At 45.6% G+C, this 19,918-nt stretch overlaps 1 protein-coding gene across 2 annotated transcripts; it reads right to left on the bottom strand.

The window, feature by feature from the left end:
* Positions 1–1,798: 1,798 nt before the first annotated feature.
* NEU3 (neuraminidase 3) lies at positions 1,799–18,965 on the bottom strand. Of its 2 annotated transcripts, none has more exons than XM_062196715.1 (3): positions 18,683–18,965; positions 12,731–12,942; positions 1,799–7,615 (listed from the first exon to the last, which is right to left on the bottom strand). In XM_062196715.1, exons 1-3 carry the CDS (start codon positions 18,744–18,746, stop codon positions 6,536–6,538), a joined length of 1,356 nt encoding a protein of 451 aa, XP_062052699.1. In that variant the 5' UTR covers positions 18,747–18,965; the 3' UTR covers positions 1,799–6,535. The 2 variants fall into 2 exon arrangements, with proteins under 2 accessions (XP_062052699.1, XP_062052700.1); XM_062196716.1 differs by lacking the exon at positions 18,683–18,965 and adding an exon at positions 17,966–18,098.
* Between the last annotated feature and the right edge of the window lie 953 nt (positions 18,966–19,918).

Here is a 19,918-nt window from a genome sequence, read left to right as displayed (position 1 = left end):
CCAGCCTGCAATGCCAGCATCCCATAGGGGTGCTGGTTCAAGTCCTGGCTGCTCCACTTCCAATCCAGCTCTCTGCTGTGGCCTGGGAAAGCAGTAGAAGATGGCCCAAGTCCTTGGGCCCCTGTACCCGCATGGGAGACCGGGAAGAAGCATCTGCCTCCTGACTTCAGATTGGCGCAGCTCTGGCCGTTGCGGCCAATTGGGGAATGAACCAGCGGATGGAAGACCCCTCTCTCACTCTCTCTGCCTCACCTTCTCTCTATGTGTAACCCTGTCTTTCAAATAAATAAATAAATAAATCTTTAAAAATAAATAAATATTCAAGAGGTTTTCAATGTTTATTGGATAGTTTAATAAATTGGGTCCTAAAGTTTATGCAATAATGTATATTCCTCTCAGATTCAAAGGCCCCTCAGACATTAAACAATCCAGTAAAATGTGCAAAAATAAGGTAGATCATGAGATTACTTTTTAAATTATTGTATAATTATTATTAAAAAACTTAAAATTTTTTATTTATTTTCATTCTATTTGAAAGGCAGAGAGAAATTGGCAGACAGATAGAGATTTTCCATCTGATGGTTCATTCCTCAAATACCTGCAACAGCCAGGGGTGGACCAGGCCAAAGTCAGGAGCCTGAAACTCCATCCAGAGCTGCTGTGTGGGTGGTAGGGACCCATGTATTTGAGCCATCACCTGCTGCCTCTCAGGGTATGCATTAGCAGGAAGCTGGATCAGAAGCAGAGTAGCCAAGACTTGAACCAAACACTCCAATATGAGATGCAAATATCCCAAGAGGTGACTTAACTGTGACACCAATTCCATGCCCTACAAAACTATTTTATTTTTATTTTTGACAGGCAGAGTGGACAGTGAGAGAGAGAGACAGAGAGAAAGGTCTTCCTTTGCTGTTGGTTCACCCTCCAATGGCTGCCACGGCCAGCGCGCTGCGGCCGGCGCACCGTGCTGATCCAAAGGCAGGAGCCAGGTGCTTCTCCTGGTCTCCCATGGGGTGCAGGGCCCAAGCACTTGGGCCATCCTCCACCGCACTCCCGGGCCATAGCAGAGAGCTGGCCTGGAAGAGGGGCAACCGGGACAGAATCCAGTGCCCCGACCGGGACTAGAACCCAGTGTGCCGGCACCACAAGGCAGAGGATTAGCCTGTTGAGCCATGGCGCCGGCCATCTACATAACTATTTTTAAGAAACAAACTAGCTGGGGCCGGTGCTGTGGCATAGTAGGTAAAGCCACCACCTGCAGTATCAGCATCTTATATGGGTTCTGGTTTGAGTCCTGGCTGCTCCACTTCCAGTCCAACTTTCTGCTATAGTCTGGGAAAGCAGTGGAAGATGGTCCAAGTCCTTGGGCCCCTGCACCCGCATGGGAGACCTGGAAGAAGTTCCTGGCTCTTGGCTTCAGATCAGCGTGCCTCCGGCCACTGCAGCCACTTGGCAAGTAGGCCAGCGATGGAAGACACCCCCCCCCCCCCCCGTGCCTCTTCTCTGTGTAACTCTTTAAATAAATAAATAAATCTTAAAAAAAAAAAAAAAAAAGCTCATAACATCATGCTGCCACATCAGTCACGGTAATCCCTGACCTGCCTGTCTTATCAGATAACTATGTTCAAACAATAACGTGCAAAAGTACAAAGAATTATTAATAAAGTTTTCTGAAAACAAAAGTTCTTATGAAAAGAAGAAATTGCTTCAAATGCATTTTTTTGAAAGAAGCTGAAAACAAACTAGATATTAGGATCATAATCAGCTCTCAGTTTAACAACAGACACTAGTCACCATAATCAAGCTCTTTATTTATCTTTCATGTTTCAAAGAGTGGCAAGAGTTGCATGGCACAGAGAATATTTGTAACACTGGGCATCACAGAGCAGACACACAACACACTGAGCCACAGTATCTCTACTGAAGTCCTACATGAGAGGCAACTGTAGAAAACCCACTCAAGGGCAGAGGGGACACGGCAATGAAATGAGAACTCCACATGAAGGAATGCCTTTGGGCTTGGGGCATCTTCCACAGGATATCTAGACAGAGTCAAGTCCAAACCAGAATTAAAGCCCGTTTCCAGGCAGTACTATGACCAGGGAGCCGGCAGCAGACAACACTCATTCAGAGTGAGTGCAAAGAGGTCTCAAATGATTTGCAGTCCAGAAGGAGGCAACATCTTCCACCCTAGGGCAGAACTTCCCTGGCCTCCTCAATATGCTCCACAAGGCCAAGCATTGTGGATGCATTCACTCATTCAGCATAGCTTTATTGCTAGCTACTCTGCATCAGGCCCTATGCTGGTTACAGAGGACACAGAGAAGAATCAGACACAGTCCTTACCTTCAGGGAATTCAGGATAGGATAGAAAAAGCATATATCTATAGGTAAGCCATTGGTAAAAAGATAAAAAGGACATAGAGAGGCATCTACAGCCCAGCAGAGGCCCAGAGGGCACAACACAGACAATAACACAGGGGGTAGTCTGTGGTAAGGCTCAAGGGGGAACTCAGACCATGAACCTTGGCAGCAAAAAGAATGACACATCTATCTGAATAATGTAGTGGGAAAACTTGGGGAGTACTGGAGAAGAGGGAACAGCCTAATCTGGCCAAAGTGGAGATATCAAATCCTACAGGGGCTGTAGTTTGGATATTAGTCAGGGGGTGTCCCAAAGACCCCTGTATTAAAGGCTTGTCCTCAGGTCAGCGCTACTGGGAGGTGGCAGAAACTTCAGGAGGTGGGGCCTAGTAAGTCCTCAGGTCACTGGGGGTGTGTCCTCAGAAGGTAGTTCTCACCAGAGGGCTGTTATAAAGCCTGAGCTTGGGTCCAACCTGTCTTCTCTACTTCCTGGATATGATCCTTCCTTCACATGCACCCCACCACTGCACCCAAACCCTGACTAGAACCAAAGTCTGCATCATGCTCTTTGGACTTTCAGCCTCTCAAACTGTGAACTAAATAAACCTCCCTTTGCTTTGTAAGTAGATTTTCTCAGGCATCTTGTTGCAGTAACAAAAAGCTGACTAATATGACTGCCCTTGGTAGAAGACTGTGGGCTCAGGTGGACCTCTATAGGTCGTTTGTGCTTCCCAACAGGCAGGGTAAGTTTCTTACCTCTAACTGTAGCCACATGGTATTCTGTGGCTGAGGGGAAACTGATGGTCATGAGAAACAGGTCCAGATAAAAGTACCCAAACAACAAGGGCCTGAGGTAATTATTGGGAGCTGAGGAGGTGAGGAGCATGAGCAGAGCCAGCAGGTTCAATGGATAGGAAGTTGGTCTGGGTAGATACCAGCAGCAAGAGGCCCCTAACCATACTTTCCTGCACTGTCAACGGTGGGCCATCTGTGCTGTATGGATTCATTCTAAACACACAAAGGGAAGAGTGGGAAGCTTCAGAAGGCAAAGAACCATAGTCTATAATAATCCTTTCTTCATGCTTTTATAGATTATTGGCTTCCCATGTGCTTTCCTCTTTTCTTCACAGCTGCCATCACCTGCCTTGTCTTTCCTACTCTACCAGTCTGAAAGTGGCTGAAATGGGCTCAGGGGACCAGTATCATGTATAGGTCCCAGGGCCCTGGAGGTCTTGGTGATTGATACAAATAGAATTGGAGTGCCTAAAGCTGTCGTTGCTGGCCACCTGGAACATGGGCAAGTTGAGCTAGCTACAAGTTACAGGGTTGGGTAGGACTCCTTCTGCAGACTAAGCTGCTGGCCTGTCCACGTCTCTCCCTTTTCACAGATGTCAGGGAACAGCTCCAGCCTGTTGTCACTTGTTCTCCACAGCAGCTGCCACCTATGCCATATCTTTAGCCTAACACTCATGTCTGTGTTACTCTCCCTTTGCTGACAGGTGCCAGGATTCCTATCCACCATTCTTTCTTCACAGCTGCCATCACCCATCCTGTTCCTCACTCTAGTCCTAATTCTTGATTTCAGCTATGTCCCCAACCCTCTTTTCTTACTATTCCTAAAATAAATTAATAGACTCTTTCCCATTAATAGTTTTACTGCTAACTGCTAAGGAGAAACAAACATGAGTCAAATGGAAAGGAGTTAGGAGAAGGCAATTTAGAGACATGGGTGTCTCATGAGTTCTGGATTTGAAATCTGGTTCACACTGGCATGTGACTGAGGTCTTTCCCTGACTCCCTTCTTGGAGAGTCCTAAGGAAGTCTTTATTTTCTCATTCTCTTAGCCTTTCTTTTGCCCTGGTTAAAGAGGATAGCCATCTTCCCTATTTCAATCTACTTGGGGTACAGTGCTCAGGAAAGCTTTACTGAGCAAAGAGTTGCTACCCTTCAGGAGAAGGCTGCCCTCTTAATGCCTCCTTCTTTCCCCAATTCCTCCCTGCATCACCAGCTCTGTCCACCACTAGGCCCCTGCTGCCCTCCATTTGCCAACATGATATGGAGGTCTTCCCTGACAGTGGGCTTCACATAGGAAGTAGAGGGAAGTATTTAGCCATTAATTCATCACCAATTGGAAGGTTCTATGTGTTAGGCTAAATGTAAACATCCTTTAGCAAGCAATGGGGAACCACAAATGACTCTGGACCAAGGAGTGACAATAGAAAGTACTTTTCATTATGCACAGCTACTTAAGAAATATTTGGATTAATGTACACATAAGTGAATGGATGATCTTGTGAATTGGGGAGATAATTTTAGCAAATGTATGAGAAACTAAGGGAATTTATAAAAGCCACTCTAAGGGCTAGTGCTGTGGCATAGCAGGTAAAACTGCTGCCTGTCATGCCGGCATCCCATGTGGGCACCAGTTCAAGTCCCAGCTGCTCCACTTCCAATCCAGCTCCCTGCTAATGTGCCAGGGAAAGCAGTGGAAGATGTCCCAAGTCCTTGGCCCCCTGCACACATGTGGGAGACGTGGAAGAAGCTTCAGGCTCCTGGCTTTGGATTGGTCCATCTCTGGCCATTGCAGCCACTTGGGGAGTTAACCAGCAGATGGAAGACCTCTCTCTGCCTCTTTCTCTCTGTAACTCTTTCAAATAAATAAATAAATCTTTTTTTAAAAAGCCACTCTAAAATATGGACTTAAACAATATGCTGAAGTAGGGAAAGTTAACCTCTACTTTCACCCTGTAGGACTGTCTTTCACCTGACTGGTGCAAGTCCAAACCCTAGCCCCTTTGGCTGCATTCTATGACTAAGATTTGCTCACCATGGTCATTACCCAGCACCAAAAATACTGATACCAATTTAAGGCATTAACCTCCTAAAATGTGACAAACAATAAATCGTGATAGAATTTATGCCACAGTAAGTCTATGGGGGGGATATAATCTAAGATAGGAGCATTCTGGTATCATCTGAGAGACCCAACGCCAGCTAAGTTCAGCCCCAAAACTCTTAGAGAAGCTTCCCCATTTCACAAGTAGGCTCAAACAAATAGGATTGATTCAGAAGCTTGGGAATCCAGAGACCTACTTAAATGGAGAAGACCTCCTCAGCTGGGAAAGGCATGGCTAGCCCAGAACAGCATTCTGAGAAAGAGAAACCCAGGGGAAACCCAGCAGCCTGCACAAGCCTCTGGGCTGATGGATCCAGGCTTACTGAAGATGCAACTAAGCCAATGCTATCAGGAGCTACCATCACCCCAACTTATAGCCCAACATCTACAAACCATCCCACAAGCTGCATTTGTCTTCTTGAATTTTCTTCCTCTTCTAATCCCTTAAACTGCAGGCTCCTTGAGGGTAGAGACGGTTAAGTTTTGTCCACTGTTTCAAAGTCTTAACCCATATCCTTTTCCTTTCAGGAACCATTCTAATAAATAAACTCCAGGCTCATCTTTGATCATCATAATGACATCAGAAGTGATAAACATCATTATTAAAGACTACTGACAATTAATTTCTTGTTTTTCTTCTTGGGAAATGCTGCTTTCTGGATGAGAAAGAGAAGGTTGAGCAGAGTTGCAAGGCTGGAGAAGGTAGGTGACCTCGTGATTCTACTGTTTCACTTAATTACTCTAGGATAGAGTTTTGAGCATGATTAGGAGGGTGTGATGCTTTTCTTATGAGAAATGGAGGAAGACATCCAGATCATCCTTTTTTCCATGTCGTCTGCTTATAACTTCACACTCAGTGAGGGGCAAGTCAATTGAAAAGGTAAGTCCTCTGAGTTCTACTTTGGGATCTGAATTCTTTATGGATCCAGAACTTGAAGCATGTTTTTAGGGATGGATGGGAAGACAAAAAATCACAGAACCAATACAGAAGGAAACCTGAGGTCCATAGAGTTCGACTGACATTTCCAAGGTCTTAAAGCAAGCCAGTGACAGAGCCAGGACTACATCAAAGTCTGCCAACTCTCAGTTCAGTGCTCTTTCCACTGCAGTAGCTAGCTATGGCAAAATTTTCATTTTGCCCTTTGTAGGAGGAGAAATGAAAAAAAGTTAGGGAGCAGAATATTAACTTCTTTCCTTCTTTATAGGCTTCAGTAACCTCTGTTGTTCTCACTGTGGCTGCCATCCCCTTCCATAGAAAGTTGGAGCATAAGCCAATTAGTCTTGAATCAACTCAGGTTCCCTATCAGGGCTGGTGTAGTCCCCCTGCATGTGGCTCAGGATCTGTTGGTCTGTAAACAGGCGGAAAGCAATCTGCTCACACTCCCGCTTGATCCCACACTCAAACAAACATGCAAACAAGCCTTCCTCCTCCAGAACAGCCAGATCAGAGTAGCCACAGGGTCCACAGTGCAAGATCCAGGGTTGGGACCAGCAGGCAGTGTCCAAGGGGTTCTGGTTGAGGTAGATGCCTAGGTTGACCCTCCGTTTCTTACTGGCAGGGTGTGAATACAACAGCCATGACTCTGCTAGCTGTCCAGCTTCCTCCTTCAGCCTCAGTGAACTGTCCAGCAGAGGACTCTTCTGAATGGTGGGAGTATGTTTGCCACTAGGGATCTGGCTCCTATGTGAGATCTCTGGAGGCTGGAAACTCACCACACTGCCTTGGCAGCCATGTGGAGGTTCACAGAGTTGTGGGCTCAAGACCTGTCTCTGAAAGCATTCACCATGGTCAGTGCTCAGAGCCTCTGCCCGGCATCTGTAGGGTGTTCGGGCACTGCAATAGAGCACAGGTTGTCCATCCTTCCTAGGTATCTCTGCCACTTGACACTCCACTGTCACCATGGGCCTAATGAATCTGCCATAGTGCCATGAGCTCCCTAGGTCATCACTGTAAATCATTAGGGAATGAGGCCTGGTTTTGCATGGTAGCTGGAAGCAACGGAACCAATGAGGGATACAGTAGGCGTATGCAGGGATGACCAGCCTCCCTGATTGTAGCTGGATACCATGACCTGGGCCCACAGCAAATGTGGCCCAGTGCTTCACCTCTGAGCCAATGACCTCCTCAGTCAAGTCCCTCACCTCACTCCACGAACATCCAGCATCCTGACTGCAGATGAAGCAAAGGCGGGCAGCATTCCTGCCTGACACAATCTGTTCACGCTCGGTGACATGACCCTGCACACAGATGAAGAATAGGTACACGTGACCGCTCTTCCGCTCCCACACAGGACAGGGGTTCATGGTCCGATGCCCAGGTAATGTGGCTTCCATCAGTGGCTTCAGGGGACCCCACTAGACAAGGGGAAAGAAAGAAAAAAAAAAAAAAAAGAGGAGGTGTGAGATACTAATAGGAAGACATATGATTCATTAAAAGTATTAGGGCCCTGGCAGATGTTTGGCCTAAATATATGACACTAGTTGGGATGCCCACATCCCATATTGCAGTCACTGGGTTCACGTCCTGGCTTTGGGTCCTGATTTAAGCTTCCTGATAATGTGTACCCTGGGAGGCAGTGGTGATAGCTCAAGAACTTGACTTCCTGCCACCCATGTGGGAAACCTGGATGGAGGCCCCAGCTCCTGGTTTTGGCCAAGCCCAGACCCAGTCATTATAGGTATTTGGGAAATTGAACCAGTGGATGGGAGCTCTCCACATCTGTCTCTCTTCCCTCCCTCTACCTATCAAATAAAATTTTAAAATTTTCAAAAAATATGGTACACATATGTTTTATTTTCAGTACCTGGCACATGATAGTAGCTAAATACTTTTTTATAAAATACAAAAAGAAAAGGAAAGAAAGGAAGGAAGAAAAGATGGAAGGAAGGGAGAGAGAGAAAGAAAGGAAGGGAGAAAGAGGGGAAGGGAGGGAGGGAAGGAAGGAGAGAGGGAGGGAGGAGAAAGAAACAGAAACAAAGACAGAGGAAGACATTTCCTTTCATATATATACTGATGATATGAAAATACTTCCATAATATACTACTGAATAAACAAAGCAAAATAGGGAACAGTGTATGTAGTATGCTTGTTCTTACATAAGAAATGTAGAAGAAAGGAACTTCTAGTTACAACAAACTAATTAATTGGACCAACCCTTCCACTGAGAACTTGAAAGAATATATGAAATATTAAAACAAAAAATGTATGTTTGAAAACACCAGAGAGAAAATAAGGCAATGATGAATTATAGTCCAAGAACTAAGAGCTCATTCATATTAGCCTGCTGTTTCAACTCCCTTTTCTTCTAATAATCCCTACTGATTCTCAAAGATGTCACTGAAAGGTTGAGAAACCAAGTGATCCATTTGATAACCTTTTGAGGGTAGGAGGACAAAAACCAGGCCCTGGTAAATGCTACATGATTTGAGATGAAGCCTTAAAGGGCTAAATCCTAGGAATAAAGACGGAACCAAAGCAGACCAGCCCCTTCAACAAGCACTCTAGCAAACTTGCTGGCATTATCTACTGCTGTGAATATACACACCTGTGATACTTCAGTAGCTCCATTCCTAAATCTATATCTAACAAAAATGCACCCCATAGTACCAAAAATGCATACAAGAATATGCACAGCAGAATTATCTCTACTCATAATAATTAACCGAAATAGCCAACAGAATAGATCAGTTGTGATATACTCATACAATGAAATTCATTCAACAATGAAAATCAACAAGTCACAGATATATACAATAATTTTGACAAACTGCAAGATAACAAACAAAAGAAGTCAGTCAGAAAAAATATATAGATTAAAAATAAGCAAAACTAAACTCTACAGCTATACATTAGCATAGTAATTACCTCTGGGAAGGAAAGAGGGGCCATAAGAGAAGCTTCTCAGGCGCCAGCACTGTTCTGTTTCATGGGATCTATTTCATGGGATACTGCTAGTGAACTTGACGGGCAGTGTGTTCACAATGATGGCTTTGTCATAATTCACTGAGCTCACATGCATGTTTTGTGTGTCTGACATTTATGTTTTATGCAAATGTTATTAATTCACATTTTAAAAGTTCCAGAAAGGACTATTCAGAAGATATAATTGTTTTTCTTTGCTTCTGTATGAAAGACACCCAAGAAACAATAGACAGTCTATAGGAGACAGGGAAATCGGAATAGGATGTACAGTCATTTCTGTATCTGCAGGGGATTGGTTCTAGGACACCTCCGCCCCCATCCCATGGATACCAAAATCTTAAAAATGGTTAAGATATAGGGCTGGCACTGTAGCATGCCTCCACCTGCAGTGCCAGCATCCCATATGAGTGCAGGTTCATGTCCTGGCTGCTCCTCTTCCAATCCAGCTCTCTGCTTATAGCCTGGGAAAGCAGTAGAAGATGGCCCAAGTATTGGGACCCTGCACCCGTGTGAGAGACCTGGAAGAAGCTCCTGGCTTCAGATCAGCCCAACTCCATTTGGGGAGTGAACCAGCCAATGGAAGACCTTTCTCTGTCTCTCCCTCTCTCTGTCTGTAACTCTACCTCTCAAATAAATAAATAAAATCTTTTTAAAAATGATTAAGATGGTAAATTTTATGTTAGATATATTTTTCCACAATTAAAAAATTTTAAGAACAAATGTAAAAAAAAAGTGAAGGTTTTTAACTGACTTGCTACACAGTATTTAAGATAGATTTAAGATAGTAAATTTTATGTTAGATATATCTTTCTACAACTTAAAAATTTTAACAAAATGTAAAAAAAAAAAAACTTGGAGGTTTTTTTTTTTTTTACTGACCTTCTATACAGTATTAATCAGCTGTGTAATGAAGCTCCCCAGAAAGTAAATACCATTTTGTATCAGGCTTAATACAAAGATACAAGATGGAATAATCCACATCGCTGCTGAGATGGTCTGTCTATCCTTGAGGTCTAAAGTCCAATTCTGAGTTATCATACTTTGAATACGGACACTGAAATCCATGACTAGTTCCCAAGAACATTCATCACAAATCAGGACTGTGGCCTAAGTCTCTAGAAGAACTGAAACTGTTTAGCCCAGAATACAGAAGACTTACTGGGCACGAACTCTGCTTCCAGGTATCTCAGGAAGCTGTTCCATGGGATTTTATCTGTACTATGTACAGACTGACTTGACAGCCCCAGAAGGTAGAACAAGACCAACGTGTCATTATAGAGAAGCAAAGGTTATCTCATTTAATTAAAAAAAAAAAGGCAGGTATAGGTTAAGCTGCAGTTTGGGATGCCTGCATCCTATATTAAGAGTGACTGGGATTGAGTCCCATCTCTGCTTCCAATCCAGCTTCCTACTAATGTGCAGGCAGCATATATTGGCCCAAGCACATGGGAGACTCAGGTGGAATTCTTGGTACCTGGCTTTGGCCTGGTTTAGCACTGGTTCTTACACGTATTGGGGGAGTGAATCAGCAGATGGAAGCATGTTCTCTTGTTCTGCCTTAAAAAAAAAAAAAAAAAAAGACTTATTTGCCATTGGATTCTGTTCCTTGTTTAAAGGTTTCTACAGTCAGATCTTTTTATGAAAAGTGACTGATGTTGAATTGTTACTCTGTAATTTGTTATAATTTGTTATTAATTACATTTTACAGGTGATATAACAGGAAGTATCCAAGGTCACATAACCAGTAACTGGTAGGTCTTAGACTGACTCCAAAATCATGCTCTTAACCACCACTAAGCTATTAGTAGCTACCAGTGGAATACAGAGGATTTCTATGTTGAGAAAGAAGTTTGGCTAACGAGTCTTCTCAAGATTCTACAGGCCAGCGCCGCGGCTCACTAGGCTAATCCTCCGCCTGCGGCGCCGGCACCCGGGGTTCTAGTCCTGGTCGAGGCGCCTGATTCTGTCCCAGTCACTCCTCTTCCTGTCCAGCTCTCTGCTGTGGCCCGGGAGGGCAGTGGAGGATGGCCCAGGTCCTTGGGCCCTGCAACCACATAGGAGACCAGGAGGAAGCACCTGGCTCCTGGCTTCAGATCGGCACAGCATGCCAGCCGTAGTGGCCATCTGGGGGGTGAACCAACGGAAAAAGGAAGACCTTTCTACCTGTCTTTCACTAACTCTGCCTGTCAAAAAAAAAAAAAATTCTACAATCAAGTAAATCAAAGAATGAGCATAAATAAAACAAAGAGAAGCAAGAATGAATTAAAGTGGATGTTCTTGTGAATATATGACTACTTGGTAGTGAGGTTATGTACAGATGTGGTTTGTTAAAAAGTGAGGTAACATGACCAGAGGGAACACCTGCTTAGAGGACATGAAAGAGCCAGAACTTCAAGCTCCATGGGTTGCAGGGCTGGGCCTCTGTGGAAGGCAGTTACTCAAGCAGAAGTCAGGGCCTGGGAAACCGCAGGGAAAAGCAGGGGTTGGAAATTCCCTAAATGAAAAATGTCCCCATTGGGAAATGGAACCAATGTCATCAAGAGCGAGGACAGGGGCTGCTGGCAAGGCCTGCATCCAACAGAAAAGCATTTGTACCATAGCAGCAGAATGCATTCATTGCAAAACTTTAATGGTGTGATTTCAGACATCTATAGGTAGAAAAGCTGGGCAAGTTAGAGGGGATTAAAGTGCCTATTACAAAGGTATATATAGAAAGAGATAGAGATACAGCTATATATATTTTACAAAACCACTATCTCATTTGATCTTCACTTCAGCCAGCTCTGGGAGAGAGGAAAGCAACAATAGGAAATATGAGATTTGAAATAACCCTGCAGCTCCCAGACCAACAGCAGTCACCATTCTTTCTCTACTACAAATACAGTACAAATATACTACTTAAGGGCAAACTCCAGGTCTGCCACTCATCAGATGTTATGCCCAAAGCAAGTTACTTAATTTTCAGACCCAGTTTCCTCCTGTGAAATGGGGATACTAACATGGACCTCTCCTAAAGCATTCAGCAGTGGAAGCCACAGTGTGGTCGTCACTGTCATTCTTCTGTCATTGACTAAATGAACACATTACTTACCTCTTAGAACACAAGGATCCCTCACCAGCAAAACTGAACTAGCAATGCTTACTTCCCGGGGTGATTTACAAAGGTTAGCGGCAATAGAAATGGAAAGCAATCTCACGTTAGCTGAATCTGAGTGGAGCATGGAAGCCTCTGGAAATTGAGACTGAGTCTGAAGTGTGCTCCTACTTTTGCATTATAACTGCATGACCTTGAATGAATGATAACCCCTCAGAGCCTCAATTTCCTCATTTGTAACACAGGACTTACAATAGATGCATGACACAGAGATGCTGTGAGGATCCAACGTGCACACAATAAGCACTCAACGAGAGCCATTGTTTGTACCGCTTTTTCCTCCAAAAACCTCACACAAGGCTTTCTTGCACTGAAGGGAAAAAGCACAGACCCTGATGTACTCTGAGCTCTGTGAAAACTGAAGCCCAGGCCCAGATCTGGGATAAGGAGTCACCTGCACCGAATGCCCAGTCCTCAACCCTCGCCTCAGCACCAGGTGGAGAGCATCCTCATCCCTGCTCGTGGAACGCTTCTCTGCAAAGGCCAGGAAGGTGTGGGCAGGGGGGACGTAGAGCAGGGCTGGGATCCGGTAGGTAATCCCTCTCTTGTCTTCCTGCTGGAACAGAGGACTGTTGAAGGAGCACGCTGTCACTTCTTCCATGACCTCTGTAAGGACAGGAGGCAGCTCAATGTGTATGCATACCCAGATGCTGGCCTGCATAACAGGTCTCTGCTCTATCATTCCACTTCTAGAGAGCACAGGGGAGGCACAGGTGCACCCAAGTGTTTATTTTTTTATACAAAGGCATCATAATGGTCTCAACAGCACAAAGCAAACAATACACATTCTCAGGTTAACAAATCTCTTCTTCAGACTCCAGAGGGTATCCTACAGAGCCTGCGTCAAGTGTATCTGTATCCAGAGGGGCTCTGCATTTGCCTTTGTCAAACATTCAGGGCTATACCAGCCAGGGATGGTTTTTGATATCAGTTTATTGGTGTAAGGTTCCCAGGCCATTCAGACAATATAAATAAAAACCCAGCTAGATCCCTATGAGTAATGCCTGCCTGTGCTTAACAGTTCTCCAGGGAAACCTTTTCCCTGTACTGGAGCCTAAGATCAAATGCAACCTTTTATGTCAGCAGGAAGAGTTCCCTGCCTTGTCTACCCTATCAGAGTGTATAGATTATCATGGGACCTAGTTTCACATAGGGCTCTCAGTTCTTTTCAATTATTATTATTATTATTTTTTTGACAGGCAGAGTGGATAGTGAGAGAGAGAGAGACAGAGAGAAAGGTCTTCCTTTTTGCCATTGGTTCACCCTCCAATGGCCGCTGCGGCCGCTGCATCTCACTGATCCGAAGCCAGGAGCCAGGTGCTTCTGGTCTCCCATGCGGGTGCAGGGCCCAAGGACTTGGGCCATCCTCCACTGCCTTCCCGGGCCATAGCAGAGAGCTGGCCTGGAAGAGGGGCAACCGGGATAGAATCCAGCACCCCAACCGGGATTAGAACCCGGTGTGCTGGCGCCGCAAGGCGGAGGATTAGCCTGTTAAGCCACATGCGCCGGCCAGGGCTCTCAGTTCTAACTAGAATCTAACCCATGCGGACCGGCAGCTTTATTTGCTGTGACAACAGGCCCCTTAACACCCACACTTCTGGGTGAGGGCAGCAAGCTTGCAGGGCTGTGGAAGGCAGGTGAAGGAGATGTCTGCTCTGGTGCTCAGTTTGTTCTTGGCTTCAAGTCCCTTAGGATTTCTTACTTTCTGGCAAATTCAGCTACAAGGGGTTTATTATAATTTATCCGTCATTTGACAGCAAAGTCAGCTTGTCACAAAGCTGACAATGAAGGTCTCCCAGTACTCTTCTCAAAGAAAACTGGTGTTCTGCTTCTCTGAGGCCCAAAAAGGAAGTCAAGCAGACAAAACCAAGCTTAGAGTTGTTTTTTCCCTCAGACTACCTGTCATCCAAGCCCTACCTTTTTTAAAAATATTTATTTATTTATTTGAAAGGCAGAGTTACAGAGGGGCAGAGGGCGGCGACAGGCGGGGGGGTGGGGTGGGGGGTGGTGTGTCTTCCATTTGGCTGCAATGGCTGGAGCTGTGCTGATCCAAAGCCAGCAGCCAGGAGCTTCTTCCAGGTCTCCCATGTGGATGCAGGGGCCCAAGGACTTGGGCCATCTTGTACTGCTTTCCCAGGCCACAGCAGAGAGCTGGATCAGAAGTGGAGCAGCTGGGACTCAAACCGGCACCCATATGGGATGCCAGCACTACAAGTGGCAGCTTTACCTGCTATGCCACAGCGCTCAGCCCCCAGCACTATCTTACAAATTATTTAAATGTGATCAGGATGTAAACACTAGCTTTAAGGCCTTCTTCATTCATTCAATAAATATTTCTAGGTGCCTGAAGGCCATAATGTGGGTGTTGAGATGGAAAGAATCAGAGGTCCCTGCTCTCAAGAAACCCACATCCAGCCAGCATGTGCCTAGCAGGTTAAACTACCACCTGCGATGCCCGCATCCCATATGGGTGCCAGGTCTTAGGAGTGCTGATTTAAGATTCGGCTGCTCCACTTCCAATCCAGCTCCTTGCAAATGTACCTGGGAAAGGGGCAGAAGATGGCTCAAGTCCTTGGGCCCTGCATCCACATGAGAGACCCAGATGAAGCTCCTGGCTCATGGCTTTGGCCTGGCCCAGCCCTGGCCATTGCAGCCATTTGGGGAATGAACCAGCAGATGGAAGTTCTTTCTATGTATACCTTTCACTGTCTCTGTAACTCTGGCTTTCAAATAAATCAAATCTTAAAAAAAAACAAAAACAAAAACAAACAAACAAAAAAACACCTCTGTCTCTCCCTTTTTGCCACCCTGCCTTTCAAATAAATTATTAAAAAAAAAAAAAAAAAACTGTGAGCAGAGATGTGACTGTAGGAGTTCAGCAGAGTACAGGCCTTGGAAGGCTTTGCCACCTTGTTCAGTGTTATCCCACATACAGGGAGTCACTCAAGAGTTTGGACAAAGGAATAGTCTGATCATTTTAGACTGATCTCTCAGGCATCTTTCTGGGCAGTGACCCATGGGACAAAGGTACACTGCTTTTAGCCACAGCCTACTAGTGATGGTCAAGTCAAGCATCAAGAATCAAGAATTAAGAATCAAAGAATGATTCATTTAGTACTTGTTTCTACCTTAAGAGAGAATTGGAGGCTACAGGGACTGGGGGAAGTGGTTTCATTGCATTCAGAAGAGAGGCCTCCCCTTACTGCAATGCTGGACTGTTAGCACAGGATCACAAGATAGGTGAGGTAGATGGCCTTCTTCACACGATACTACAGCATGCCTCATTCCCTCCAGTTGGCCTTTCCTGCCAAGAAAGGTCAGGCTGTCTTTCATGTAAACATCTGGCCCTGAGCCAGGCTGCTGAAATGGTTAACACCAGATTGGGACCAGGCAGGACGACATGCCCTTGTGCATGTTCTTTTCTTTTTTTTAAAGATTTATTTATTTTATTTGAAAGTCAGAGTTACACACAGAGAGGAGAGGCAGGCAGAGAGAGAGAGAGGTCTTTCATACTCTGGTTCCCTCCGCAATTGGTCACAATGGCTGGAGCACAATGCCCGGAGCTGCACCGATCTGAAGCCAGGAGCCAGGAGTTTCTCCCAGGTCTCCCACGTGGGTGCAGGGGCCCAAGGACTTGGGCCATCTTCTACTGCTTTCCCAGGCCACAGCAGAGAGCTGGATCAGAAGTGGAGCTGTCAGGACTCAAAGTGGCACCCTTATGAGATGCTGGCACTGCAGGCAGTGGCTTAACCCACTACGCCACAGCACCAGCCCCATGCATGTTCTTTAACTTCTTTCTGCTTCAGGATCCTCACCTATAAAATCCAGGAGAGTGGCTGACAGAATTAAACAGCTTTAAGAAGCTGTTATAAGTCCTATGACACAGCAAGAGAACAATATGACAATTATTTAGACTATCAAGCACTACATACTCTAGTTTTATTTCTTGACTCTTGTGAATGATAACAAAAATACAGTCATGGAGGCTGGCGCTGTGGCATAGTAGGTTGGGCCTCTGTCTGCAATGCGGCATCCCATATGGGCATCGGTTCAAGTCCCGATTGTTCTACTTCCAATCCAGCTCCCTGCTGGTAGCCTGGGAAGGCAATGGAAGATGGCCCAAGTCCTTGGGTCCCTGCACCCACGTGTTAGACCCAGAAGCAGCTCCTGGCTCCTGGCTTCAGATCGGCCCTGCTCCAGCTGTTGTGGTCATTTGGGGAGTGAACCAGCAGATGGATGACCTATCTGTCTCTCCCTCTGTCTGTAAGTCTGCCTCTCAAATAAATAAATAAATATTAAAAAAAAGTACAGTTATCTGTCACATAACCATGGGCCATACACACACAATGATAGTCCCATAATACTAGAGTGGAGCTGAAAAATTCCCATCACTTAATGATGTCTTGCCATCCTAGCAGCATCATACAATGCATTCATGTGTGTGCTGATGCTGGAGTAAACAAACCTACTGCATTGCTGATCATATAAAATTATGAGTATAGCACATACAATCACATATAGGACATAATACCTGAAATGATAAAAAAAAAAAAAAAGACTATGTTACTGGTTTATGTATTTACTGGACTGTACTTTCACTGTTATTTAGGTGTGCTCCCTCTACTTATTAAGAAGAGCTGGCTGTAAAACAGTGTGCAGTGATATACCCACAGTAGCCTTTTACATCTCACATTTACTGACTCTGATTGCATTACTTTCTCTTGTGCTTGTTTAGATTTTGTGTTTTGTTTCTCATGGCCCCAGAAGCAACAGTCTATACAATTTGTATACTCCACATAGCCTAGCTGTGTAGTATGCTCTATCATCTACATTTGTGTAAGTATACACAATGACAAAATTATCTAACAATGCATTTTTTAGAAGGTAGCCCTATCATTATATGCTTCTGTAATAGTAACCAGTATTCCACTTCTTAAAAGCATTTAAATCCCTCTTTACCTCTGGGAGAGATCATATTTTAAGCTCTTATAAGTGTTCACACTTTTTTTAATGAGTTATACCACACAATTAGTCATCAGCAAACACATGACTATTAGTTAACATATAGTTCACTAATATATGTTAATAGTCCCAGTTCTGCTGGGGCTAAGAAGAATGGGGCACAGGACAGGCAGGGAGTGGGATGGAAGGAGTAGGGAGATCACTAATGGAGAAGCACAACTTGTCCTAAGGACTGGATTCATGGCCCAGTCCTAGTTCATATCATTCGACCTCGTGCTGGTTACTCAACCTCTCCCTTGCTTGTAAAACATAGATAATACATGCTTAGGAGGATCAACATGAAGAACTACTTCAAAGAGCTTCATAAACTTTAAAGCACTGTATAATAATAGTCTGTAATAATTACAATTTTTGATGTCTTCACAATTGCACTTAGGGCTCTGCTACTGCTCTAACAACTAGTTATTATCATTAATGTTTATGAATTATGATTATGCTGATCATGTGGAGGACAGTATAATTGGTGGCTTTGGCATTGACACCCAAACTATTTCATGCAATCATGCGCTGGGAACTAGGGACAGAGAAGAATCGGCTATAGGTCTGCTTTGGACTTGTTCATATTGATGAATAATTCAAATTCGTAATTGCTGCTCCATAAAATTACCTTCCAATTAAGTCCTGCCTGTCCTCTTGCTGGGCCAGAATATTATGTGGCATGGGCTCTGAAGTCTGACTTGGCTTTGATGCTTATTAGCAAGTCACTTTACCATTGAACGCCAATTTCCTCACCTGGAAAATGGGATTAATACCACCTATTTCAGGCTAAAATCACGATGTAATTCCACACTTCATAGTTTTCCCAGTGAGCCTCCAGTGAGGCCCAAAAGGAGGCCTTTTTCGTTCACTCCTAACAATTAACATTTAGAGAACACCTGCCACGTGGAAGATCTTTGAAGATCCAGGAGTCTAAACCCCTCTTGGTACGTTTGGGAAACTCAGGCCCATGGAGGTGGACATTTTTGAATAAGGCTTCTTGGTGGCAAAGGCTGGACCCAGTCCCAGGTCTCCCAAATTCCAGCCGCTTAGGGCTCTCTCCGCCGCCTACAGACCCCTCTCTAGTTAGAGGCGTTTCCCCAGTCAGCTCCCCTCCATCTCTGCGATTCTAATTCCAAGGTATAAATCTGGCTTCAGGGGGAAGAACACAAGAAATGGAGCAGCCAAAAATAGTCTCCAGCTGTCAGATCCTAGCTGGCAGGGCGGCTCTGACTCGAAATTCCCTGGCGACTGGATTTCCCAGACGCAGGCGGCGCTGCTCAAACTGTCCCCAGAGCCACAGGGCCCCAGCTCCGAGGGAGCCCTCCTGACTCCCTGCTCGGCTCACCTGCCCCGGCCCCTGGCTCCTCGGGCTTTCTGGAGACAGAGCTGGGCGCAAGGGGCTCTTCCATGGGCGCAGGGACAAGTCTTCAAGTCTCGGCCACCGAAGCTCCGGAGAACGACCCGCACGGAGGCTGGGAGATGAGGGCAGCGCAGCGAGCGACGGGGACAGAGGAGGACAGGGAGAAACACTGAGAACAGCCCGGAGAAGCGGCGAGCAGGCAGCGACTGAGAGCAGGGCGACAGGGACCCGGAGCCCGACAGGGAGACCAGCGGGGACTGGAGGCCGCGCGGTGGCCGCTGGGGCCAGCAGTTGGCTTCCCGCGGGAGCCCGCCCCGCCCCTGGGACCGCCCCGGCCGTAGCCCCGCCCCCTCGCGCAGCCTCGGACGTCCCCCCTCGCTCGCGTCGCCCGCGACCGCGCTTCCATCTATTGGTTGCCGGCGGATAGGTATCACCGCCTAAAACTTCCCTGGACAGCCTGAGAGGCTAGCAAAGGTTCCGAGCTTCAGAGGGAGCTCTACAAAAGGGACCAGAAGGTAGGGAGCACCGCAGAAAACACAGATTTGTACTGTATATGTAATTTATCTTATATGTGTGTTTACACACCTTTACACGTTTTTGTCATAAGGCACCGAGACCATTCTGTCACGGAAATTAAATTCCTTCTGCCTCCCAAAGCGGAAAAGACTGAGGTCACTTAGTTGGAGCCACCTACAGCGTAAAGCAATCAGGGAAACACGGATTAAGCGGGGGAAAGACTTCTAATTTAGGGGACATCGAAATGAAAACTTTGGTAACTTGGCATGCATGATGGAATTTCTTTGGTGCCCTAAAGAAGGAGCTCACAAAAGGGCAGGGTTTTCGCCAAAGAACACAAGTCAACCAGAATACAACCTGATGTGTTTGTCTTAAAAACAAACAAAGACTAACCCGGTCTTTTCAGTGCTTCATTCCAAGGCTAAGGCTTTGCCATGGGGATCAGTGGATTCTGCTTTCCTGTTGTGATGGACACTGGGAACAAGTCCCAGATTCCCCTTCAGTGAAGTCATGTTGCCTCAGTAGTGGGAGTACTGTCAGGAGTCTTTAGCTGTCATGTGCTTCAGAGATTGCTGCAGCTACAGGAAGCTGCTTCATCCCAAATCATGCTCTTTCCCACGTTGGCCCAAGTTTAAACCCAATATCTAATATGAGGACATAGAGGCCTGGCCATTCTGGTCCAACTCAGCTTCAGAGCAACCCACA

Source organism: Lepus europaeus, chromosome 7 (genome assembly GCF_033115175.1).
Source record: "Lepus europaeus isolate LE1 chromosome 7, mLepTim1.pri, whole genome shotgun sequence".
Lineage (NCBI taxonomy): Eukaryota > Metazoa > Chordata > Mammalia > Lagomorpha > Leporidae > Lepus > Lepus europaeus.
This window is presented reverse-complemented; position numbering and strand designations above follow the sequence as displayed.

Coding starts and splice junctions, on each gene's coding strand:
- NEU3 (XM_062196715.1), bottom strand. CDS start 18,746: ATGGAAGAGCCCCTTGCGCCCAGCTCTGTCTCCAGAAAGCCCGAGGAG. Junction 12,943..18,682: donor GGAGCCAGGGGCCGGGGCAG/GTGAGCCGAGCA, acceptor CTGTCCTTACAG/AGGTCATGGAAGAAGTGACA. Junction 7,616..12,730: donor GGACTGGGCATTCGGTGCAG/GTGACTCCTTAT, acceptor CCCCTTGTCTAG/TGGGGTCCCCTGAAGCCACT.